We start from the raw sequence: 26,888 nt of genomic DNA, 5'->3' as shown, positions 1-26,888 counted from the left end.
CATCCCTTTATTTTGAGCCTATGTGTGTCTTTGCACGTGAGATGGATCTCCTGAATACTGCACACTGATGGGTCTTGACTCTTTATCCAATTTGCCAGTCTAATTGGTGTATTTAGCCCATTTACATTTAAGGTTAATATTGTTATATGTGAATTTGATCCTGTCATTATGATGCTAGCTGGTTATTTTGCCTGTTGATGCAGTTTCTTCATAGTGTCAATGGTCTTTACAATTTGGTATGTTTTTGTAGTGCCTGGTACCAGTTTTTCCTTTCCATATTCAGTGCTTCCTTCAGGAGCTCTTGTAAGGCAGGCCTGGTGGTGACAAAATCTCTCAGCATTTGCTTGTCTGTAAAGGAGTTTATTTCTCCTTCACTTATGAAGCTTAGTTTGGCTGGATATGAAATTCTGGGTTGAAAATTCTTTTCTTTAAGAACGTGGAATACTGGCCCCCACTCTCTTCTGGCTTGTAGGGTTTCTGCAGAGAGATCCACTGTTAGTCCAATGGGTTTCCCTTTGTGGGTAACCTGACCTTTCTCTCTGGCTGCCCTTAACATTTTTTCCTTTATTTCAACCTTTGTGAATCTGAAGATTATGTGTCTTGGGGTTGCTCGTCTTGAGGAGTATCTTTGTGGTGGTCTCTGTATTTCCTGAATTTGAATGTTGGCCTCTCTTGCTAGGTTGGGGAAGTTCTCCTGGATAATATCCTGAAGAGTGTTTTCCAACTTGGTTCCATTCTCCCCGTCACTTTCAGGGACACCAGTAAAATGTAGGTTTGGTCTTTTCACATAGTCTCATATTTCTTGCAGGCTTTGTTTGTTCCTTTTCATTCTTTTTTCTCTAATCTTGTCTTCACGCTTCATTTCATTAAATTGATTTTCAATCTCTGATATCCTTTCTTCTGCCTGATTGATTCAGCTATTGATACTTGTGTATGCTTCATGAAGTTCTTGTGCTGTGTTTTTCAGCTCCATCAGGTCATTTATGTTCTTCTCTAAACTGGTTATTCTAGTCAGCAATTCCTCTAACCTTTTTTCAAGGTTCTTAGCTTCCTTGCATTGGGTTAGAACATGCTCCTTTAGCTTGGTGAAGTTTGTTATTACCCACCTTCTGAAGCCTACTTCTGTCAATTTGTCAAACTCATTCTCTGCCAGTTTTGTTCTCTTGCTGGCAAGGAGTTGTGATCCTTTGGAGGAGAAGAGATGTTCTGGTTTTTGGAATTTTCAGCCTTTTTGCACTGGTTTTTCCTCATCTTTGTGGATTTATCTACCTTTAGTCTTTGATGCTGGTGACCTTTGGATGGGGTTTTTGTGTAGATGCCCTTTTTGTTGATGCTATTCCTTTCTGTGTGTTAGTTTTCCTTCAAACAGTCAGGCCCTTTGCTTCAGGTCTGCTGGAGTTTGTTGGAGGTCCACTCCAGACCCTCTTTGCCTGGGTATCATTGGCAGAGGCTGCAGAACAGCAAAGACTGCTGCCTGTTCCTTCCTCTGGAAGCTTCGTCCCAAAGGGGCACCCACCAGATGCCAGCCAGAGCTCTCCTGTATGAGGTGTCTGTCGACCCCTGCTGGGAGGTGTCTCCCAGTCGGGAGGATGGGGGGTCAGCGACCCACTTGAGGAGGCAGTCTGTCCCTTAGCAGAGCTCGAGTGCTTTGCTGGGAGATCTGCTGCTTTCTTCAGAACTGGCAGGCAGGAACGTTTAAGTCTGCTGAAGCTGCACCCACAGCCACCCCTTCCCTGAAGTGCTCTGTTCCAGGGAGATGGGAGTTTATCTATAAGCCCCTCACTGGGGCTGCTGCCTTTCTTTCCCTTTCTTTCAGGGATGCCCTCCCCAGAGAGGAGGAATCTAGAAAGGCAGTCTGGCTACAGTGGCTTTGCCAAGCTGTGGCGGGATCCACCCAGTTTGAACTTCCAGGTGGCTTTGTTTACACTGTGAGGGGAAAACCACCTACTCAATCCTCAGTAATGGCAGATGCCCCTCCCCTCACCATGCTTGAGTGTCCCAGGTGGACTTCACACTGCTGTGCTGGCAGTGAGAATTTCAAGCCAGTGGATCTTAGCTTGCTGGGCTCCATGGGAGTTGGATCTGCTGAGCTAGACCATTTGTCTCCCTGGCTTCATCCCCCTTTCCAGGGGAGTGAATGGTTCTGTCTCGCTGGTGTTCCAGATGCCACTAGGGTATGAAAAAAAAACTCCTGCAGCTAGTTCAGTGTCTGCCCAAACAGCTGCCCAGTTTTGTGCTTAAAACTCAGGGCCCCAGTGGTGTAGGCACCTAAGGGAATCTCCTGGTCTGTGGGTTGCACAGACAATGGGAAAAGCGTAGTATCCAGGTTGGAGTGCACCATTACTCATGGCACAGTCCCTCAAGGCTTCCCTTGGTGAGGGGAAGGAGTACCCGGACCCCTTGCACTTCCCAGGTGAAGTGACACCCCATCCTGCTTTGGCTCACCCTCCATGGGCTGCACCCACTGTCTAACCAGTCCCAATGAGATGAGCTGGGTACCTCAGTTGGAAATGCAGAAAACACCTGCCTTCTGCACTGATCTCGCTGGGAGCTGCAGATCAGAGTTGTTCCTATTCGGCCATCTTGCTAGCCACCACACAATGCTTTAGTTTTAAATCTTCAATGGAATTTCGGTTGTTATTGATTAATGCAAATTAACCTTAAAAATTTTACTGTTTTAGTGAAACACTACAAATCTTAAATTATATAAAACAATGACATCTGTTGAATTCTGGGTTTGAGAACCTATTTATCTCAGTAAGACACATGAATCAAAAGTATTAAAAAAGGAATTGTATGATATTTGGCTAAAGTGACATAATGATCCAATAATTCTGTCATGGTATCCAAAGTTTCATTAATAATTAACTCAAAGAATTGAGTTAAGACGAATGCATTTTACAAACACAGATACACAACTTTGCCATGTATCCAATATACCTTAGACAACTCCATGCCTGGCCCACACTGGTTGCAGGGAACACAATTTCCAGACCGATCCCTGAATTCTTGCTGTCTACAGTCTCCTGTTTCACAAGTCACTTTACATGACTGAAAAAAAAAATTTAACAAAATGTTATCTTAAAGTATGTTAAACATTTTTTTTGCAAGAAAGGAACAATATTTTCAATATTAATCACACAATCGCTGAATGTAAATATCAGTTCAAGTCAATTCAATGTTCACTTTAGGAAGAAAACACACTTTCTGAATAAGTCAGTGGAACAACTAAATCAATAAGCCAAATTCTTCTCTGTATTCCAGAGAATACTCATTGATTCTCTAAACAGGGTATTCCATTTTCTTGGAATTAACTGCTATCCTCCTCAGATACCCTCTGGGACTCAAGATATGACATGACTTGGGAGCTGTTCTCTTCTCTAAGTAAGAAGATATTTTAAAAAAAAACAGTTATGACTTTCTTTGATATATGACCCAAGGTCCTTTTGCTACCAGAAAAAAACCTGAATTGAAAAATTTTTCAATCTAAGAAATATAAACATATTCAAGTATAATGAATTAAATAAATTGAATAATTAGTATAGCCACAAGAGCGTAGCCACAAGAACTTCGCAATTATCGTTTAGACTTATCTGCCATGCGGTTTTGATGAGGAAGTTTCAACCCTTTTCAACTGAACTACATTTCCTTAGAGGATGTCTTTCAAATAATAATTTCTAACAATCAGGACACCAGTAAAATCCTTGGTGATGATGATAAAGATGGCAGTAGTGGCCCAACTCTCGGGACTCTTCAAAGTAGAAGTGCCATCCAAATCTGGGCTTATGCCTTTACTGATTACCACTGAACCACTGCCTGGGACCTAACAAACAGTATGCTTTGGTTCACAGCATAGGACTTAAATGGAAAATTTATACTTAGGCAAAAACAGAGGTTATTTGTCATTTTCCAAAATATAGCTTTTTTCTCTTATTTTTTCTGAAAACAACAAGTTCTCCTTGTATGATATCATCCTAGAAAAGTATGTTTATCTGCTTAATGGACAGTATTTCATGAGTAATGCTGGTATTAGCAGCATCACAGAATTGGTGAAGACGTTTGGTCCAACCCCTTACCCTAAGCAAGAATGCCCTGAATAGTGCTACTGACGCGGTTCTGTTTTCCTTAATGGAAGCTGAAAATCTTAGGAGGAACTGGGGTAACAGACACTGCTGTTCTGTCTAATGCTTACCACACAGTTGAGCACAGGACATTGTTTTTGATGCATATAATTCTGTACAAACCTTCTCCACTTTGAAGCAGGAATATCTGTGAAGATATCTAACAACCTCTTTAAGGTCAAAGGTTTAACATCTAGGGCAAGCAAGAGGAAGAATTCAAGGTGAGGTTTGAGACTAGAAAATTCTTTGAGGCAGACAGGCACAGTGGCTCACGCCTGTAATCCTAGCACCTTGGAAGGCCCAGGTGGGCAGATCACGAGGTCAAGAGATTGAGACCATCCTGGCCAACATGGTGAAACCTTGTCTCTACTAAAAATACAAAAATTAGCTAGGTGTGGTGGTGCGCACCTGTAGTCCCAGCTACTTGCAAGGGCTGAGGCAGGAGAATCACTTGAACCTGGGAAGCGGAGGTTGCGGTGAGCCAAGATCGCACCACTGCACTCCAGCCTGGTGACAAAGCGAGACTTCGTCTCAAAAAAAAAAAAAAAAAAGAAAGAAAGAAAGAAAATTTTTTAAGGCTATAAAGATTCTTGCCTCAACTCCTCCTCAACTCCCAATCTTGCAGTTTACTTATTTATAAGGGGTAGGAGCTTCCCTTCCACCACAGAGAGACTGTAAAGAGAAAGAAATTACACAACCTTCCTCTTAGACCATTATTCAATGTTTAACAGCCTCCAATTAGAGCAGGGACGCTCTCCTACATTCACCTGAATCCCACTTTGTCTTTATTTTTTTATTTTTTTATTTGTATCTATTTATTTATTTCTGAGACAAAGTCTCACTCTGTTGCCCAGGCTAGAGTGCAGTGGCGCGATCTCAGCTCACTGAAACCTCCGCCTCCCATGTTCAAGTGATTCTCCTACCTCATCCTCTCAAGTAGCTAGGTTTACAGGTGTGCATCACCACACCCAGGTAATTTTTGTATTTTTAGTAACAATGAGGTCTCACCATGTTGGCCAAGCTGGTATTGAACTCCTCACCTCAAATGATCCACCTGCCTCGGCCTCCCAAAGTGCTGGGATTACAAGCATGAGCCACAGCATCCAGCCTAACCTTGTCTTTCAAGAAAACTTTGCATACTGTCTTCAGTGTAAATCTTTCTTTATATATCTGTAGATCATTATTTTATCACTAGATTCAATAAACTTTGTTCTTTTGAACACGTTCATAAATCTTTTGTCAAACTTTCAAATATTAAAATTTTCCATCTGTGTTTCCTGCTTTTTGGAACCAAGAAGAATATAAACAACTATATGAAATAATAACTTTTAAAAATCTATTCTAAATTATTCATAAACTGTGTAGGTCATGGGCTCCAAATTAGAATTTATGGTCTTTTAGCTTCTAGAATATGTTACAAGAGATATATGCCTATAAAGGCAAAATAATATCATCATCATAGTGCCACAAGTAACACTGCAATTTTATGACTTCACCTACATTTAAATAAGATAATTTCAACAATTGTTACAAATATCATGAATGAGCAGCAATCTTTCACTTATTAATTACGTGCAAAAATAATAAAATGCCATTTGAAAGAGATAAAAACATAATATTGGATCAGAAATAGAAAATAATTTTGGGCTGGGCGTGGTGGCTCATGCCTGTAATCCCGGCACTTTGGGAGGCCAAAGCAGGCGGATCACCTGAGGTCAGGTATTCAAGACCAGCCTGGACAACAGGGTGAAACCCCATCTCTACTAAAAATACAAAAATTAGCTGGGAGTGGTGGTGGGTGCCTGTAATCCCAGTGACTCGGGAGGCTGAGGCAGGAGAATCACTTGAACCCGGGAGGCAGAGGTTACAGTGAGCCAAGATTGCACCACTGCACTCCAGCCTGGGCAAAAGAGCAAGACTCTGTCTCATAAAAAATAAAATGATTTTGGTACTCCTACTACTTATTAGTACATGAATTCTTTCACCACATTCTTATGAAAGAAAAAAGGACTTTACTTACCAAATAGCCTAGTAATACTAAAAGAGTGAAAAACGTTTTCTCTTGTTCTAGTAGCACTTTTAAAGCCATCTTTCTTATCAAATGTATTTATTGTTGGAGAGTTCTAAATGAAAGATAGGAAGATGCAGTTAATATTAAAAACATCAGTGACTGTGCTTTGTTTACTATATAATATTTACCACTTACTATATAGACTAGGTAATAAATATTATTTGTGTTTTAAAAGAAACCACCTTTAAAAAAGAAAAAAGAAAAATCATATGTAATTCTTTTATAACTCATATTATGAGAATTGAAGCTCTGTTTACCTATACATTATATGCAAAACTCTTACAGGCTCTGAGTTCCCAGGCTATACCCGCCTTTACTGATATTTTCTACCCATGTCTCTACAGCAGCCAATCTACTTCATTCAGCATGAAATTCTATTCAAATAGTGACTATATAAACCTCCCATTTATCTGGGTTTGGACAATGCCAACAGGGTAATAATAGTGATAAAATAACAACTATGTGCCAGGTACTACTTTCAGCATGCTAACTCACTTAATCCTCACAACTACTCTAGAAGGTAGATCCTATCATTATTCCCATTTTAGCGATGGGGAAACTCAGAGAGGGCTAAGTAACCTGCCCAAGGTCACATTGCTAGTGAGAGGCACAGCTGGATGCAAACCCAGGTGGAGCATCCCTTTCTACAGCTCCTGTGTCACATACGCCCTGACAGACAATGTGCTATTAAATGAAGACACCAGGCTTGTATCTTGACAACTTCATCTTCACTAAGAAGCAGACAGACAATATTTTGCATTTATGAATTCTTTCCCCAACCAGAATAGGGCAAAGTATGTATGGCAGAAAAATAAGCATTCGTCTTAGAACATCTAAAAGTCACTGACGAGTGATGAAATCACAGGCACTAACCTAACATTTCAATACAAGATAAACCAAGCCTCCTTATCTTTACCAGGAATGATCTAAAATGTAGAACCAAATCTGGCTGTTTTTTACAGATCCACACATGTCCAGAGAAGAGATCCAAAAGAAAAAGCGAAGCCTCATCTGGCTGCTCCATCAGGTAGAGAAACAGCAGTTCTGTTTCCTTTAAAGTTGAAGTTTCCAAAACTAACAGATCCCAAGTGGATCATCTGACTTAGAAAGAAACCGGAGCACAGAACCAGAACCATGGGCAAACAGCTCAAGAAAAACAACAACGACAACAACAAAGGAGGCAGAGGGGGCAGAGCTGCCTCCTCCGCAGGCTGAGCGGCTATCAGGGGTGAGCTGACAGGTACCCCGGAAGTGGCTGAACCCAGATGAACCACTTCCACTGCCTGGGCAGGTCACATTGCCGGGGCAATGAAAAATCATTTACCTTTGTTGAGTGAATGACCCATTTGAAGTGAATTCAAACAGCTTTTTTCACTTTTCCAGCTACTTGGTCATAACTTTTTTTCCTGCTGGCATATCTCAAAATCATCCAGCAATTACTCAACCATGCAACTTACTGCTTGTGTAGACACAGGGTTAGGGTGAGAAGATAAAAATCACATTCTTTGAAGCACATGCTTCAGGTTATTTATTTCATGATACGATCTTACATTTTAAAAAATGTATTAAGTTCTAAAAGTAAAAAATGTGTAATTTAGGTGGAATTAAAACTAATAAGAAAAAACAGGGATAATGCCAAAGCATTTACACAAAATATGAGACAAAGAAATTGACAAGTCAATCATTACATACCATATTCGAGCAATTAGTCTGGATAGAATCGTCTAGTGGGATGCTACACTAACTACTGAAAAAGGCAGACAAATTGTGAAGCATTTCTTAACATTGTCACTTTGATGCTACACATCCATAAGGAGACAAAAATAGAACCCATCTCACAGGGGCATTGTGAGGACTAACTGGGCTAACACAAAGTGCTGAGCCCAGCGCCCGGAGCAGTTGCTGATGCTGTTACTGCTGCTGTTGTTATTGAGACCACTACTTATGAGCTGTGCAACCTGGGATAAGTTACTTAACCCTGAGTCTCAGTTTCCTCATCTCTAAATGGGGCAGAATGATAGTACCTACCTCCTGAAATTGCTGTGAGGAATGAGTCTAACAGCTGTAAAGCACTTTCAGGAGAATTAGCTGATGTAAACCGTTTCTGGCACATGATAAGTGCTATAGAAGTGTTAGCAACTACTATTGTCCTTCATGTTAATGACATTATTATTGAGGATCAAATGATCCGTTAGGATGTGACAGTCCTTGAAGACTGTAATCCATCGGACAAATAGGAGGCACTAGGCGGCCGCAGTCAAGTGGCAACAGCTCGGGACCTGGGAGCCTGCAGAAGGCATCTGAAGACTAAGAATCCACTAAGAGTTTGAACCAAGCATTTATAATGTTGAGTACTGTGCAAATGCTTTAAAAAAGGATAGCTTTTTCTCCTTTCTACCACACTCTAAAGTAGACATTTATCCTCATATGATGGAAGAGAAAACTGAAGGTCAAAGGAAACAAATACTAGAACCAGTGGAAATCAAATCCAATTCATGCCTGGTAACTCCACAACAGGGCTCCTCAGCATCCCGCCATGCTGACCTAGGGTTGTGTCCTAACCCATCACCAGCATCCAATGACTCCTGCCATTCGGGACAGCACGGCTACCTCAACAAAACTGATGAGAGACACATAATGCAATAATACATTTAATCATGTATTTGTTTATTCAACAAACATTGGTTAAACGGTCATTAGGTGCCTGAAAGGAGGCAGGACTAGGCTAGAAGACACTACAACTTGTTCCTTCAATGGAGCTCACAGCTTGGCCAAGGTAGTGATCTCCAAAACACCTTTTGACATAGCCTGGCCTAGGAGTATTTTAGAAATAAACAATTTAGCTGGTGGAGGGTTATAAGTGTGATCTTGAATTTCCTGGAGTGGAATGAAATTCCTTAAGAAATTATTTGGCATTCATAAAAAGAAGGAAAATTTAATGAAATAGCTTAAGCGTTTAAGTAATAATATTTAAAATAAAAATAAGGCAATCAAAAGGTTATTTATTAAAATTATTTTTAAATTCTGGACATTCAAGGTCTGGCCCAAAGATAGAAAAATGCTTTTATATGCTTCAGTGTTCTATTTACTTGGGGATGATTTAGCAAGCACAAGCCACACAAATAACTGAGATTATGTACCATGGGTCTGGCTGCTGGGGTTTTTACAGTTTGCCAAAACCTCCAGTCTCCACAGCATCTGTAACAGTCTAGAATGCATTTCTTGGAGGACATGTACAGAGAAACTGTTTCTCTGTACATGTCCTCCACATAAGCACTAGGGAGAAGACTAATGATGCCTGGTTTACTGTATTCCACAAGCATGAAATGTCGGCCTCACTATCTGCTACTCAACAACAATACGCAGCTTGGCAGTATCAGGAGCATGCAAAGAAGAAGGGACACAAACCCCAAGTGCAGAGCGGGGAAACGTGCTGTTCAGCTGCACACAGAGTGGCTGCTTCTCAAAGCTGCTCAGCCTGCTCATTTGAGTGAATGGTAACTAACACGGATGTGTCCTAATTGGCCTCCGTCTAACTAAGATAAATCCAATAGGTGTTATAATGCACACCCCTTGTGCCTTCTTGCCCAAAATCATGAACACCGGTGCTAGCGTGTCACCACGCCGAGACAGGGGAGCACTGCCGGGGAAGGGCAGCTCTGGGCTTCATCTCTGATGGGCTGGGCGGACCCCTGGATCTCAAACCACAGTGACTGCTTCCACCAGCAGGTCCCTCAACTGTCCCTTCCTCTACAATGCCTGCCCCCAGCCTGTCACAGGTCTTCTGGAATCCCCTTAAATCTGCATCAGCATCTCTTCTTTCTGCTTCCACAGCACCCCGGACTTCCACTCACTGCATAATTACCTTGTTACTCCTCTCTCTTTCTAGCCTTTTTGTTGCATCTGGTCAGCATTTCTTTTCTTTTCTTTTTTTTTTTTTTTGAGACGGAGTCTCGCTCTGTCGCCCAGGCTGGAGTGCAGTAGCGTGATCTCAGCTCCCTGCAAGCTCCGCCTCCCAGGTTCACGCCATTCTCCTACCTCAGACTCCGGAGTAGCTGGGACTACAGGTGCCCGCCACTGCGCCCGGCTAATTTTTTGTATTTTTAGTAGAGACGGGGTTTCGCCGTGGTCTCGATCTCCTGACCTCGTGATCCGCCCGCCTCGGCCTCTCAAAGTGCTGGGATTACAGGCGTGAGCCACCGCGCCCGGCTACATTTATTTTCTTTAGTCACTGCAGCACTTAATCTTTAAAATTTGCTTTCAGTATTAAAAATGAAAAATGTTCTTGAAAAATTAGGCAATCTGACGGCCCTGAGTCCCACATCAAAGCAATATGAGCTAGAGCTAATGATCAGTTGTCTCTTACACGGAAGGACATATCTTTAGTGCACTAGTCTCCACCACTCCCCACTGTCACACTGGGCTCCCTTCCCTCATTTTATCACCAACCCAGCCACTGGAGTTGACCACCAATCAAATAAGATTTGAGGGCTTAATGACAAGAGCTGTGATTTCACTACAGAACTGTAACTCACAATATGTGCCCAATGCATGCTAAATGAAGAGAGAAATTCATTAACTAGGGATAACAGTTTACTTCGCAGAGTTCTAAGGGATAAAACAGTATATGTGAAAAATATGAGCAAATATAACCTGAGGTTGAAATGCAAGTCACTGTGGTAGAACAAATCCAGGTCAGAACCCCATTTCTTGAAGGTAGTGCTCTAATACAGACAAGAATCACTAAGGAGGAAGAATGGTGATAATTAGAAAGAAAATTATATTATAATCAGTAACCTTTCTGAGAATCATCTATATTTTTGATGGTGTAAATGATGAAAACATATGTGCTTTGTAATAATTCTAATAATCTGGATACTCTTTTTTTCAGAATAAATTATTTAATTTTGTTTTTTCCTATCTCTTGAAAGCTATTTATTATCCAACAGATGCAGTGCATGCAATTGGTAACAGTTTTCATCTAAAAAACTGTATTCACACTATGTAATGAAACTATATTCAACCCATACATTTTTCTAATATGTAATAAGATGAAACATTTTAAAAATGTTGATATTCAACTGGCAGTTTTACAATTTATAAATCAGCACTGAAATAAAGCCAATGCTATAAATACAGCCTTTGACATTTTAATGGCACAACATAATCACGAATGACTTAGAAATACTGCCAGTCCCACATGCAAAGAGAATAAAACATTAATTAGAAATTTAGAGTAATGCTATTTCCAAACAAAACAATAACCCCAGGCTTCTAGCTATTCTGTATCTTAGCTTTCAATCTCACTATATTCTGAAAATCATTCTTCTTACATAGTAGAGTTGGCAGATCTCTTTGTAGCCTAGGAACTCACAAAGGTGTGCTAAGAATATACGTATTGTTATTGGCTGGAAAATGAGAATGGTTTCTCTTTTTCAAATTACAAGGTATTTTCTACTAAAAACCCTAAAAACTTAAAAATGTTCTGCTGCCAAATACAGTATCTCCAATTCTCCCAAAGTTCAAAACAGTAAGGGCCTCTATTAGGCTCCTTTTTTTTTTTTTTTTTTTAAATAAAACTTAACCTAGATCCAGCAATCCCACTACTGGGTATCTACCCAGGAGAAAAGAAGTCATTATACAAAAGAGATACTTGCACACACATGTTTATAGCAGCACAATTCGTAGTTGCAAAAATATGCAACCAGCCCAAATGCCCATAAATCAACGAGTGGCTAAAAAAACTGTGGTATATATATATATGATGGAATACTATTCATCCATAAAAAGGAATGAATCAATGGCATTCACAGCAACCTGGATGGGATTAGAGACTGTTATTCAAAGTGAAGTAACTCAGGAATGGAAAACCCAACATTGTATGTTCTTACTCATAACTGGGAGCTAAGCTATGAGGATGCAAAGGCATAAAAATGATACAATGGACTTTGGGTACTTGGGGGGAAAGGGTGGAAGGGGGTGAGGGATAAAAGGCTACAAATTGGGTTCAGTGTATACTGCTCAGGGGATGGGTGCACCAAAATCTCACAAGTCACCACTAAAGAACTTACTCATGCAACCAAATACCACCTGTTCCCCAAAACCCTATGGAAATAAAGAAAAAATAAATAAATAAAAATAAAAACAACAACAAAAAAAAATAACCTAGTACAGGGTTTTCTGAGACTGATTCTTTTTATTTCTCTAAGTTGTACATTTTATCATCTTTGCATTAGGAAAATCACTGTCAGAATTCTCAAAATGTTCAGTCAACAAGCATACTGTAACTAATGTGTTTTTCCCAAAATTCATGAATGTTTCTCTACCCTGAAATGCAAATGGAACAATGGTAGCATCAGGGACTAAGGGGACCTCAAACATCTACACAGTCTTTCTTACGAGAATTGTGCATACTCATCTCTCAAACACAGCTGTTTAAATTTTTATTTTAGAAGGAAGTCTGGATACATTCCAAAACCACTCTTTACACCATTTGTAGTGTTCTTCTCCAGTGTAAGTAGCCCCTATTATTTCCCAGTTTCCACATATGTGACCAATCCAAGCTGACCAAAGAGCTGCTAAATAACATTCAGTCTTCAGACACACAAGTTCCTTTGTCTTCTGTAATTGCTGATGGGTAGTTGTTCTCTTTTTAAAACCCAGGTTTTAAAACTTCAGTTTAAAAGGTAAATAAAGGTACATATTATGTGACATGTGGACTAGAAGATAACCCAATACTGTTTAAACATCTTACTTTTAAATGTAAACATTTTAGACACATAAAATACCAAGAACTCACTAGTCAATCAGTAAATCATGAAAAAAAATTATGTTCATAACCACTTTAATTTTTTTTCTTCACCTCGAGGGTTACTTTATCATTTTTTTTGGTCCAACATTTTTAGCCACTGGAGTGATGAAAATTAAATCCACAATGAACTATTACGGCCTACTTATTTGAATGTCTAAAATACAACATCTGGTCACACCATTGTTGGTGAAGATTTGGAGAATTCGAACTCCCATACACTGTTACTAGAAATGAAAGTCTAACAAACACTTTGGAAAACAATTTGGACATTTCTTAAAATGTTAAGCACACACCTTTAATAACACCTAGATATTCTTCTCCCAATATTTTGGAAAGTAAACTTTCGTACAAAAAGTTGCATATGAATGTTCATAGCAGTTTTATATATAATAGCTAAAAACTGAAAACAACCATGTGTCCATAAACAAGTCAAGAAATAAACAAGTTATGGTGCATGCAATGGAATACTAGTCAGCAATAAAAATGATTTAACTTTTGATACCTGTAATAATGTGGATGAAACTCAAAATAATTATTGTGAGTGAAAGAAGCCAGACCCCTCCTCCCAGAATGACATACTATACGATTACATTTATATGAAATTCTAGAAAATGCGAACTAATACATAATGACAAAGCAGATCAGAGGTTGTCAGGGGCTTGAAGAGGGCAAGGAAATATGGAAGAAAGGGATTACGAGTTGTAAGGAAACTTTTGGGTGTGTTTTATGTGTTCACCATCAGGATTGTGTTGGCAGTTTCACAGTATGTCAAAACTTACCTAATTATAAATTTAAATATATGCCACTTACTATATGCGAATCAATCTCACTAAGGGTGTTAGTTTTGTTGAATTTCAGTTGACATGTAATAATTGTAATATTTATCGGAGACAGTGATATTTTAATATATGTATACAATGTGTAATGATCAAATCGGGGTAATTCACATATGCATTATCCCAAATCTTTATTATTTATTCTTTTTTTTTTTTTTTGAGACGGAGTCTCACACTGTTGCCCAGGCTGGAGTGCAGTGGCAAGATCTCAGCTCACTGCAAGCTCCGCCTCCCGGGTTCACGCCATTTTCCTGCCTCAGCCTCCCGAGTAGCTGGGACTACAGGCACCCGCCACCACGCCCGGCTAATTTTTTTTTTTTTTTTTTGTATTTGTAGTAGGGACGGGGTTTCACCATGTTAGCCAGGATGGTCTTGATCTCCTGACCACCTGATCTGCCCGCCTCGGCCTCCCAAAGTGCTGGGATTACAGGCGTGAGCCACAGCGCCCGGCCAAGCCTGTGAATATTTAATAATCAGCTGCCACAGGACAAATATATTTAACCGTTTAACTGTTCCCTGGCTCTCTTATCACATAGGCAGCTGTCAATGTATTTATTGGGAGTGTGTTTTATTCAAGTGGGCATTCATATTCAATCTGTAGTCAACACAAATGGAACATGTTGGCCTTTTTCAGACTTTTTAATGCTTGATTTTAAATATTGATGCATCAGTTTTAAAAGGGCTTTGGCTTTTTTCACCTACTAAAGATGCCTGGAGTTTTTGTTTGAATTGTGTTAATTTTTGAGGGGTAGAATTGGCCACAGGGGATTGAGTTAAGCATAGGTTCAGAGATTGCAATAGGTGAAAAAAGAGACTCAAATTCTTTTTATGAATGTTAGCAGAATTCCTTACTTATGTTTAAAAAGTCCCCAACATGCCCTAAATTCATGTAACAGAGCTATAACTAGGAAATTAATATATTAAGGACAGCATATGACATTACATGTCGCAATCCATTTTCCATTATAAAATATATGTAAAAAGCCTATTATCATCTGAAGTTAAAAAAAAAGTTCTGTCCCTTTAAAAAATCTCTTTTACAGCTACTTTTACATGTGAGCAATGTTCCTTATTCAGTCTTCTGGATAGAAAAGGCACATCGACGGCCGGGCGCGGTGGCTCAGGCCTATAATCCCAGCACTTTGGGAGGTCGAGGCAGGCGGATCACGCGGTCAGGAGATCGAGACCATCCTGGCTAACACGGTGAAACCCTGTCTCTACTAAAAATACAAAAAAATTAGCCGGGTGTGGTGGCGGGCGCCTGTAGTCCCAGCTACTCGGGAGGCTGAGGCAGGAGAATGGCGTGAACCCGGGAAGTGGAGCTTGCAGTGCGCAGAGCGCCACTACACTCCAGCCTGGGTGACAGAGCGAGACTCCGTTTCAAAAAAAAAAAAAAAAAAAAACCAAGAAAAAAAAGAAAAGGCACATCGACATTGCAATTTCCAGTGCATAATGCTCTTCATGTGTCCATAACTGCATATTCAAGATCCAGCCTGGACTCAGAGTTGCAAGACACACTCCGGCCAAAGAAACAAATAACTTTTATGATTTTTCTGAAAATACTAACACCACCTCTCAGAGTTAGCACTTACTATGGAAAAAAGTTTCCTGAAGTCAGTAAAGCCATGTGGCTTTGGTAATAAAGTAGATATGGTAAGACAGTTTCATAGATTAAAAAGTAAAGAACAGGGCTCATGATAATGCTTCATGCATTGATGCCAAGGCTATATTGTGCAAATGAAAATGCATTTCTATGTTTTGTTTTACTTTCAGAACAATTTGATAAGTGTTATGCAAAGAAGCTTTCTTTTTAAGTACTCACATCTCTGTGAATGTCAAAAATTGTCTTCCACACTAGGACTCAATTCTCACCCCTCCAGTTCTATACCTTTCAATTAGATAATAAGCACTGCCTGGAATTTTTAAGACTACATGAAAGCAGTGTTGGCAAAAACGCCTAAGGTGAAACTGCACCACAGAAAAGGTACTGAGTAAATCCTGAAGTAACGCAATGTAATCCTCCCTTTTGCATCTAATATCTGATCATGAAATGACAACACTAAGAAATATCGTTTGCATGAGGTATGTTTAACAATAACTTTCCTGTTTACATAAAGAAATTGTTTGGTTTTGTAGTCAAAGAAACTGTCATCGGGGTAAAAACTACGTCTTCATACATATCTTGGGTTAAACTGTTTCAGTTAAAAGAAACACTGAACAATGGTGATGATTTTGTATGCATATTGAGTCCTTTATTAAAATGCAAACAAATGACATGGGTTTCTTACAATAGTGAACGGAGACTGGATGACTAGTGCACTACCATCAAAACAGATCACAGAATTTTGATCCGCCAAACTTGATCTCCAGGAGTATATTAGCCAAATTTCTGTCCCATGAGATGGCATTACACGCATTGTAAGAGCTGGCTTTCTCACTCTCTAAATCTATCACAGGCTCTACTCATCAATATACTAATAATTCCTGCTGAACTCTAAGGAACTCTTTCCCACAGAAGGAATATACCCTGGGCCGCTCACAGACAACGCTCTCCCGCCGCTGGCGCTGGTCCGGGATGCGGCCCCGAGACCCCTGCAGCCGCGCGCTGGCTCAGGGGACCTCCGCAGGACGCGGGCGGGCGCCGGGGCCGGGTCGGGCTTGGGCAGAGCCTCACAAGCAGATCTATTTACAATATCCCGGATAGGAGTCCAGGTCGCGTCGCTCGCGTCGCCCGCGGGGACCCGGCGTGAATTCACACGCTCCCCTCCCACCGCCTCGCCGCCTGTCAAGGCCCCGGGACCCGGTCAGCCCCTTCGGGGGTTCCCTTCGCCGCGCAGTACTCCGCCCGTGAGCAGCCCCCGCCTGCGCTCCTCCCTCCCTCGGGCGGCCGCCTCCTCTCCCGGCTCCCACCCAGCGGGGATCCACCAGGGCGAGGGCTGAAGACCTCGCGGGACGCCGCGCGCCCGGGACAGCGACGCACCTACCTTCCCAGCCACCTGGGAGGCTGCAGGTCCGGGCCGGAGCCCGAGGCTCAGGGGCGCGCGGCGCAGTCCTGGTTAAGGCGCAGGGCGCGGGGTTGCACGGGGGTCCAGTCCAGCGTGCACGCCGTGCACCTCCCCGCGCAGGGCTCCGCGCTCTCCCGTAGCCCGGCAACGGCCGCCACCCCAGAGCCCCGCCCACCAGGAGCCCCGCCCAGGGCACCGCCCACCCGGGCCCCGCCCTCACCGCAGCCCTCGCCGTGGCTCCGCCCCCGTCCAGAGCCCCGCCCCCAGCCCACACTGCGTCAGCCGGACTTGCTCTGCAGTTGGGTTCTTTGGAGGCCCCCACTCCGCGGCTACTGAAGCGGATGAGTGTGAGGCTGACTGGGGGCTTGGGGATGGGGGACCGGAGACCACCAAGAACATGGCTGTGTTGGGAAACTTTCCTTCAGAGCAGAGAGGGAGGGTTCCTTTCCGCCGGGGTGTTCCCCACCTTTCAGCCTTTCCCGCGTGGGCCCGCATCCCACCCAGAGGGGATACGGCGGCCAGGTCTGCAGAGGTCGCAGACCTCGGCTCCTCAGCCGGCAGGGACTCGCAGGTGCGCGTTCCCACGGACGCCTCCCGGGGAAGCCCGAGTTCGCCTCCTGCAGGCCGGGAAGCACTCGCCCGGAGACGGCCGCACCCTCGCAGCGGAAGGGCGTCTGCACCACAGCTGTAGCACCAGCGCGTGCGAGGCGGGGCCAGGGCCAGGGACTCACTGGGCAGTTTTGCTGAAAAGGTTAAGAGAATCGCGTCTGTAACAAAATACTTTTCCACCAGTAGAATGCTGTAAAAGTGCAAGCAGTATTGTTCTATTCGTTCACCCAAGATACGTATGGTGCATGACTTTGGTACCAAGGCATCCACCGTTTCTCACGTGTTGGTTTTGACTTCCCGACTCAACTGCACTGTGTGAATGGACCCAAGTCCCTGTTTCTTTTCTATACCCCAAGGCCCACTGGAGCCCCTCCATCAGTATTTGTTGAATGAATGAGTGAATAGGTTGTTGTATTTAATTGCCCAAAAGCACAGCTTGTGATCCCAGGCTTCCAACAGCGTAGCACTATACTAGGTACTTGTGAACAATGTTAAAAATATTATCATTCCCGATGTCACACCTTGATAGAGGTTGTATATTTCAAATCTAACACATCCAGAATATAGATCACAATAACGACTTATTGGTAAACGATTTCCAAATGATGTACGTTATCTAATTTGAACCTCAAGGCAAGTGTGTGCTTCCCTGTCCCATCTCCCAGCGGCTACCTGATCAGACTCCAGCCCTCAGTGCACATCACTACCATATTCATTCCCACATCCCGCTGAACCTGAAAAGTCACTTCTTTATCTGTTTCCTTCCCCAACTACACCTGGATCTCCCGAGGGCATCTCCTAATTCCTTGATATCCCGGGGCCTAGCACACGACGGATACTCAGCACTTATAAGCTGAGTTACTGCATCTTCCTTTGCAAGGTCTCACGCAGTCCCCCATCGTCCTCTCTTTGTCTTGGTGCCCACCACCTCCTTCACCACCATGCAGACCCTCCCCACCCCTCCCCACAGCACTGCCTCGGTCATCAACCCTGCTTCCCGCCTTTCATCACTGCTACTGTCAGGCTGAAGAGTCACAGGAGGTTCCTCACTGTAAAGATTGGATTCTGCGCTCCTTAGATTAGCATTCCGAGATGTCCAGGTGCAGCCCTACACCTATTTCCAGCCTTGCCTCGCCTCTGGAGCAGGCTTTATAAACTGCGCCGCGTGGCCCTTCCTTTGCTCTCTATTTCCTCTTCGTGCTCTCCCATCTTACCTCTGAGCTTTACCTACTTGTCTTACTCCACTTTCAGCACCTCGCTCAAAAGCCACGGCTCTCACGAGTTTTCCCTCAATTCTGAGCCTATGTATTTCCTTGCTCCAAGGTTTGTAGCAATTTAGCGCTTGCCCATTGTGTCCTGTATCATAAGATTCTGTGTACTAACTTTCTTCTTCAAGGAGTTAAAAACACTTTCAGAGAAGGGGCATATTTTGTTCCGATTTGTATCTCTGACAGTATCAATCATTCAAATAAATGTTTAACCAAAGCTTTCTGAGTGGAATTGAATCTGCCAGCTCAGGAACTACCTTCTCTGACTTCAACCAAATGTTCTTCTTCTCTCTGACCTCCTTTTGTCCTTAGAGACAGTAGTAACACATTACTCAGTTCATTAGTTCTTGAATCATTTTATGTGTTTTGACTGATCTTCCCGGTTAGCCTGTTAGCTTACAATAGAGAGAGAACCTATTGTTAGCCTGAATGGGCTTGGGCATCTGACAATCTGGTCCCAATGCCAACCTGTCATTCAGTAGTTGCATGACTTTGGAAAAGTTGCTTAACCTCTCTAAGTTTCTGGTTCTCCATATGTAAAATGAGTTGCTTCATTGATGGTTGGTAAGTATTAATAGATAAGGTATTTAAAGTGCTTAGGCCAATGCCTGACACTTACTAAATAGCCATTCTTAGTAGCAATATATCCTCTTACAATGCCTAGCATCAATCAATAAATGATCATTGACGGTGAGAAAAAGGACATTGAACCTCTGGACTCCAGCTGTTAGATTCATCTAATTCTTTAAAGAGACTCATTAAGTTAAACACAGTTGGCCCTCCACATCCATGGATTTTACATCATGGATTCAACCAACTGCAGATTGAAAATATTTGAAAAAAAATGAATGGCTGTGTCTGTACTGAACATGTACACTTTATTTTGTCATTATTCCCTAAACAATATGGTATAACAACTATGTACACAGCATTGACATTGTATTAGATATTATAAGTAATACAGAGATGATTCAGAGCATATGCAAATTTATACCATTTTTTGTAAGGGACTTGAGCATTTGCAGATTTTGGTATCCAAGAGGGTGTCCTGAAAGCACTCCCTCTCAGATGCTGAGGGAACAAACACTATAGTTCCCACTTTCCCTCATTTGAGTGTTATATGATTTGGAGACAGTGTCTGAACAAAAACTCAGGCACACAATTGAGCACCATAGTAGTATAAAAAGAATTCTGTGGGCCGGGTGCAGTGGCTCACGCTTGTAATCCCGGCACTTTGGGAGGCCGAGGCAGACGGATCACCTGAGGTCAGGAGTTTGAGACCAGCCTGGCCAACATGGCGAAACCACGTCTCTGTAAAAATACAAAAATTAGCCAGGCATGGTGGCAGGTGCCTGTAATCCCAGCTACTAGGGAGGCTGAGGCAGGAGAATCACTTGAACCCGGGAGGCAGAGGTTGCAGTGAGCCAAAATCATGCCACTGCACTCCAGCCTGGGGGACAGAGCAAGACTCGGTCTCAAAAAAAAAAAAAAAAAAAAAAGAATTCTGTGATCCTTAGGCTCATGCAAAATGAAACTGGATGCTTGTAATTAGGACTGGGAGCATTTTACTTCCTTTAAAACACTGCATATCATTAATGGGTTAAAATTTTTACTGGAAAAGCAAAATTGCCATGACAATCTTGATAGAGGTGTTTGTTTTTAAGATTTATGTTAAACGTTAGTTTTCTGAAGATAGTTTTAGCAATATCTGAGCTGATACAAAGTGCATTTGTTTAAAATATTTTTCCCCAAAAGTTGAACTAAGGAAAACTTGAAAAACCCCTGAAAAAATAGTTTCAGTGATAAATTAGCTCACTGGTAGCAAAGCTAATGAAAAATTGCCTGACTTCTAGTCATTTCTAGTGTAAATCACTATTCCTTGGGAAAAAAGTGGAATAGAATGCAAGCTACAGGAGAATATGAAATTTTGTCTCTTTGGTTTACAGTTTCTGGCACATAGTAAGTTCTCATTAAAAATTTGTTGGATGAATTAGTAATTGAGAGTGAGAATCTCAAAGGGTAATAAAATTTTCCAAATACAGTTAAGAAAATAAGTGGAGGAGGAACCCCCAAGACCTAGCTATTTAAGTAATTCCCAATACCCACTACTGCCAATTATAGACTATCAGCATGGGGCTGAGGGAGCACTGTGAGGCCAATGCCCAGTGACTTCCTGAATGCTGCACACCAAGTTAATTAACAAAGCTGGAATCAGAATCTGGGCTTTCTGTATCTTAACATAATCTTCACCATACCATGGGTGCATAAACCAATATATATGAAAAACCCAAGGAGGCTATTTTTATAGCCTCCTCCTGTAAGTGGAGCTCAAGACACTTACAGAGCAAAGTTGTTACAAGTTGCAGCATTTGCACTGATCTTTGTGAGTTTGGCCCTGAGTACCTCATTGGCTAGACCCTTTTCATGAGTTTGAAGAGGGAAGAGACAGTCCATTGACTCTCCTTCTCTCCTTCCTGATGAACATGGTGGACTCCCCGACCTAGGGCTGGCTTGAGGCCAGGCTGGCTGAGCAGCAGCCCATGGTGCTAAGCTATAGAGCCACCAAAGAATGGGGGGGCATTTAACAGGATGGAGAAAACTATCTTTATCAGAACTTCTCTCAAAGACAGTGGGTTATGTTGGAAGGAATGGTTTTATGAAGTCAATTGAAACCCACACATGACTTCTCCTTCCCCTTCTCATCAAAGAGAAAATGTAAGTCACAAAGGAGGGTGTTAAACTACCTACTTAATCTAAAGAAGTGAGTATTGATTTTGGCAAGTGGGTGGGTTTGAGGTAACAACTTTGGAGCCAAAGCTGAATGACTAGTGACAGTAGAGGAGAAATTATAGCACAGCCAACACAGCCACCAGGGAGCCTCCCTCTGCCCTCCCATCACAGAGCTCACCCAGGTGGACAACGTTTTAAAGAACCATCCTTTAAAGGGGACCAAATCTTTCATTCTTCCAGGGTGGCTTGGAGTGGCCTTGCCATCACAGAAAGAGAATCCGACTAAACCAATGCCAGATGGTTGAGTTCAGTTCACTCCTGAAGCAGAGGGAGAACAGATTATGCCTTCATGGCTTAGGGAGGTCCTTTATGGCCATCCTGACAGAAAATACTATTAAAAATGTCTAATAGTTCTTACAAAATATATAAAAGGAAAAAAAAACTGGAGCCCACATTTTTGGCCAAAATTTTGGCTATAATGTTTGCTGACAGTCAAGTTCAGCTTTGTGTAATTCTTATAAGAGAAAGAATGAACCACCTAGCCCCAGAACAAAAAAAATGTAGATCACAATGCTGCCACTGAATTATTCCTATAATCTTGCACATGTTATTTATCCTTGCACAAGTACTTGATATTGAATTAATTGATAATGAGTGAATTAATAAATATTAGGTCATGTTAGTAATAATCTTGTATATATAAGAATCCTAAGGAGGGTGATAAGCCCTATTATGAGGGCAGTTGTTTGGCCATGAGAGTCCTGTATTTGTATAAAATTTTATCAGTAACTAAATTAAAATTTTTCACACAAGATATAGATAGATAGATAGATAGATTTTTTTTTTTTTTTGAGACGGAGTCTCACTCTGTCACCCAGGCTGGAGTGCAGTGGCATGATCTCGGCTCACTGGAAGCTCTGCCTCCCGGGTTCACACCATTCTTCTGCCTCAGCCTCCCAAGTAGCTGGGACTACAGGCGCCTGCCACCTTGCCCGGCTAATTTTTTGTATTTTTAGTAGAGATGGGGTTTCACCATATTAGCCAGGATGGTCTCGATCTCCTGACCTCGTGATCTGCCCGCCTCGGCCTCCCAAAGTGCTGGGATTACAGGCGTGAGCCACCGCTCCTGGCCCCAAGATATATTTTTTTAAGGAAGAAAAGCAAAGAGCTAATGAAAACATGCTCAAGAGTCTTAACATAATCAAACATGATATGAAACACATATCATATCATGTTTGAAATGCACATTGAGTTTGTCAACTGAAGTTTCACAAAATCCCACTGGGAATTTCCCTGGAGGAAAATTAACCTTTAATTATTAAACTGTTTGTGGATGCCACTGGCATCATCTAAGAAAATATCAGTTCCTTCAAAACACACAAATATGTGTTGATGTAATGCCAAACTCCTATGTACACATACACACAGAGGCAAACACACAAATACATATATAATTCCACGTCACATTGATGCATTCAACTTTTTGTGAAAATTATTTTACATGTTAAATTATGTTAAATTATGGGTAGCAGCTACTGTGTTTAGACAGCTTAGAAGTCCAGAAGTAGAAGGAACAGTTGGAAAATAATCAGACGAATCCAGCTGACTGACATATCTATCATGGAAACAAAAAAAATGCACTACAATAGGAAGTGGCTGTCTTTATTTTTCAAACTAATATTGTTCTTTGATGAGCTACAGAGTGCATTTGTTTAAGCAGTTGTTGGAAAGCAGACCCTGCATGGTAGACTGGAAAGAACATTGGACTAGAACTGGGAAAATCAGCCATGTGACCTTGTTAAGATAGGGACATTTGTTTTCTATAGCCTCAGTTTCCTCATCTGTAAAATGGCCATAAAAATTCCAATTCTGCTTATTTCATAAAGATGATGTGATCAACTCCCTCACTTCACACATGAGGAAACTCTCTTGAGGTCATATAGCTAATTGGTGACAGTATCAGGACTCAACATAAAAGTCTTTTGAAGACTTGGACTTTCTGTAGTAACAAAGCTGCCATTGAAGCAACAGATAGGAAAGTGCTTTGAAAAATGTCACATAAGGGTTTTGTTCAGTAGAAGTAATAGGACTATATCTGCCAAAGTCATTTTGTGGCAATTAATTAGGAAATGCCTTTTGAGACTGTACCTGTACCTTCAGATATAACCATCTTTCTTTTAAAATCAAATACACTCTATTTCATTTCTCAACAATGACACTAGAAGTAAACAATTAACTGAATTAATTCAAACACTGAAGTGGATTTTCAAGGACTTGACTTGCCCAAGCTAGTTTTCTACAAAGCCTAAATTAATCAGATAATTGCTAATTCTCCCCTTTGTTTTGTGCTGAGGAGAGCCTGTATTTGTTAAAATGATCCTAGTAGCAGGATAAACAGTCATTTAAAAAATTTTAAAATCCAAATCTGAACTAAATGAGCAAGTTTCAGACACACTATTTCTTTAGGCACCGTCTCCAGTCATTGTTTTAAAAGGCTAATTTTCTTTATCTGAATGTGAACATTAATACCACTTTTGTGATTAAAAGGAAGATTTTAAGCAAACAAATTAAAAAAAAAATCAAACTAAGCCGATATTGCAGGATATTGTGAACATGATTTGTTGTACTCTTAGAAAAAAAAAGCAAATGCCTCTCCTGGCATGACTAAAAACAGCAGTTAAATCTTTAAGATTAAATTATTAATGACACACTTTAAAAATATAATCAGTTTAGCATGGCTTTAAATAACCTCCACTTAACAACTAGCAAAGTTTTAAAATTAAATAAACAATGCTAATTACCCTTCTAGTATCAAGAGGAAAGTGTAGAAAGTAATTTAATTAATTGGCTGTGAAAAATTAATTACTTATGAAATGAGACTCATTAGACCTTTCCTGTTTCATCAGAATTTCAGACTAAAGGATAACTGGTCTTATCACTTATGGTTTCTTTATGGTTCAGCTAGCATCAAATAGACTTGTGATAATAATTAAATATTTTGCCCAGATAAATTTAGGACTAGAACATTAAAAAAAAAAAAAAAATCGCGAACAAAGTAACAGTGTTACTTTTCCATTGTATTTAGTTTTTATATTTCCCTGTAAAGATTTTACTGTGTGTGTGTGTGAGCGTGAGTGTGTGTGTATCATGAACTGACAAAAAAATAACAGTTAACTTTCAAATTCGGTACAGCAATATAATTTGGTTTTGTCATGTTGGGCATTAGCTAAAGTGAAAATGTGACTAAGATACTTTATGTAACATAATAACTGTTGATTACTCAGATAGTTTTCATAAACAGTTGGCAAATTTTGACTTAAAACAGCTGTCACTATAAATGTAAAGTAAATGTTAATTTAGGAATATTAACCTTGTGAATGTTTCTGTAAATAAGGCTTATGCTATTTCCAAAGGTTATAGAAAACCACTAGAGTATTTTTAGCCAAACTTAGTGCAACTTTATCCTCACTGTTTTTAAATTCTTCAGTTTTACACATAAAAGTCTTTAATCATACTTGATGGTTTTTCAGTGATTCCCTTGAGTGTACAAACTGCATAAGGAAATGTATTTGATAGATTTACATCTTGGAAGTGAGAGAATAAATAAACTAAAGAAACAGTATTGCCAGAGATACATTTTACTTTTATATAAGAAAACAAAGAAAGCATTTTCAACAAGCAAAGTTGCACTGACTGTTTACTAAATAAGGTAACCTGTAAATACTTAGAGCAATTATAGCTCACAGATCTCAGGGGTTGAAGTACCAGTTGCATGCTAAAGTTAGCGCTGTTCTGTTTTGTCCTGTTTGTACAACTCATTTCCAAGTAAAATTTTCATGACAGACTGCAAACCCTCTTGTACAAACTACTAAAAATTACATCAAGTTCCATAGTTACTCTGATACACACATTCAGCATCATGTAGTATTCAGCTGTATAAATGCTTTCTAAAAAATTAATTAAAACCATTCTTTTATCAGAACACATGCGAAAAATGCAGTGAAAGCTATAACAAAACTTAAAACAGAGTACCTGCAACATGCTGAGCTCTTTGCAGTACTTACCCGTTCAGCAACTTAGTTTCTCCTGGCAGCACTTCTGTGCCAAATGCTTCTACCTTCCCAAAAATGTATGTCAGCACAAGCCCAGACGAAACTTCAAATCCAGGAAAATAAAATTAACCATGCAGATCAAAGGCAGACGAGCAGGGAGATGAAATGCCTGTAATCTGATCAGTGATCAGTTGCTGAACATCAAAGGCAGGGCTGAGTTTATATATATGCATGGATATCAAGAAAGTTCACTTTCAGCAGGTAGTTACCCTCCCGCCTCCTAGTCCACAGATTCTTTTGTTAAACATGGATCACGTTGTTTTCCTCCTCTTTTTTGCAATGAGGCAATGCTGGTAGTTCTCCCATGCTTGGGCTGAGTGGCTGGATCTGTAGCTTTTTTGGTTCCCAAGCTGTGTTGTGGACTGTGTGTTGGAAGCTTTTCCTAGTGCCAGCGGGTTCTGCTTTATCCCTTTCATCTCGCTGAACTGCAGATCCCATGACATCATTCAGCGCCGTGGGACTGGTAGGAGAGCTATAATTCAGCCTGTGGGGGAGTATAGCTCAAGAGAAGCCAGAGTTTGGCTGATTTCTAATCACGTTAGACTATTGTGCCTCACACAGGACAGTTTCTGTTATCTGTCTGCCAGCTGGAAAGGACAGCAACTGCTGCTGGATGCTTCTTGGGTGATAAGATCCCTGATGGATGGACGTGCCAAATGACAGCATTTAATTGCCTCTTCGCTGATAAAAATCACAATTTCCTACAGAGACTGGGTGTCAAATATTCAGCATAGTTAAATAGCACTATGAGACCACTCTGAAAAACACCCAAGGACACTGCCAGATGGACCGATAACATTTTCACATTTTGTTTCCAGTTTTCAAAGTGACAAGTCTTTAAGGATTTTAAGGAAACTGCCCTTTCTTTGAAACATACATTATTAGGATCTGATTACCAATCAAACCGGGGTGTGTTAAGTAGTTAAGCAGCAGATAACCAACAATTCATGAATAAACTGCTGTCTTCCACTGGCTCACTTAAGACTTTGGGCAGAGACTTAATCTCAATCTTTGCCTTAGTTTGGGACTCTGGAAATTAGATTTTAAAGCAATATCTACTTCTTAGACATATTTCATTAATACTTGTTGAGCATTTTAAAATTCACAAAAGAAGAATTATGTAGAACAAAGCATTTGCCCTGTGATTATTCCAAAGCCATGTTATTTGCCTTTTAGGGCTGTTTCTTCCAAACTCATAGTTTGCACTTTCAACTCACTAAAAAATTACCACCTTAGCCTAATTCTTCATATTTTAAAATTAAATATATTGCTCATTATTTAAAATTTTTAAGCTATTTTCCTTAACAATGTCAGATTCAATACAA

The 26,888-nt window shown here is 40.9% G+C and overlaps 1 protein-coding gene across 7 annotated transcripts in view; it reads right to left on the bottom strand.

Moving 5' to 3' along the window:
• TNFRSF19 (TNF receptor superfamily member 19) overlaps positions 1-26,131 on the bottom strand; it is a 105,948-nt gene extending 79,817 nt beyond the window's left edge. For 2 of the 7 annotated variants that reach the window (XR_010109596.1, XM_003833037.5), the window contains exons 1-3: positions 25,516-26,131; positions 6,142-6,244; positions 2,941-3,051 (exon numbers count right to left, since the gene is read on the bottom strand). Coding sequence is in view for 3 of the 7 variants with exons in the window: in XM_003833037.5 (XP_003833085.4) it covers positions 2,941-3,051; positions 6,142-6,210 (180 nt within the window). In the remaining 4 variants the exon portion in view is untranslated. Of the gene's footprint in view, positions 1-2,940; positions 3,052-6,141; positions 6,245-16,823; positions 17,013-25,515 lie in introns of those variants that run through there. The other 5 variants (XM_003833038.4, XM_063595689.1, XR_010109598.1 and 2 more) reach the window with 3 other exon arrangements.
• Between the last annotated feature and the right edge of the window lie 757 nt (positions 26,132-26,888).

Source organism: Pan paniscus, chromosome 14 (genome assembly GCF_029289425.2).
Source record: "Pan paniscus chromosome 14, NHGRI_mPanPan1-v2.0_pri, whole genome shotgun sequence".
Taxonomy (NCBI): Eukaryota; Metazoa; Chordata; class Mammalia; order Primates; family Hominidae; genus Pan; species Pan paniscus.
The sequence above is the reverse complement of the archived record's forward strand: the minus strand, read 5'-3'. Positions and strand labels throughout refer to the sequence as shown.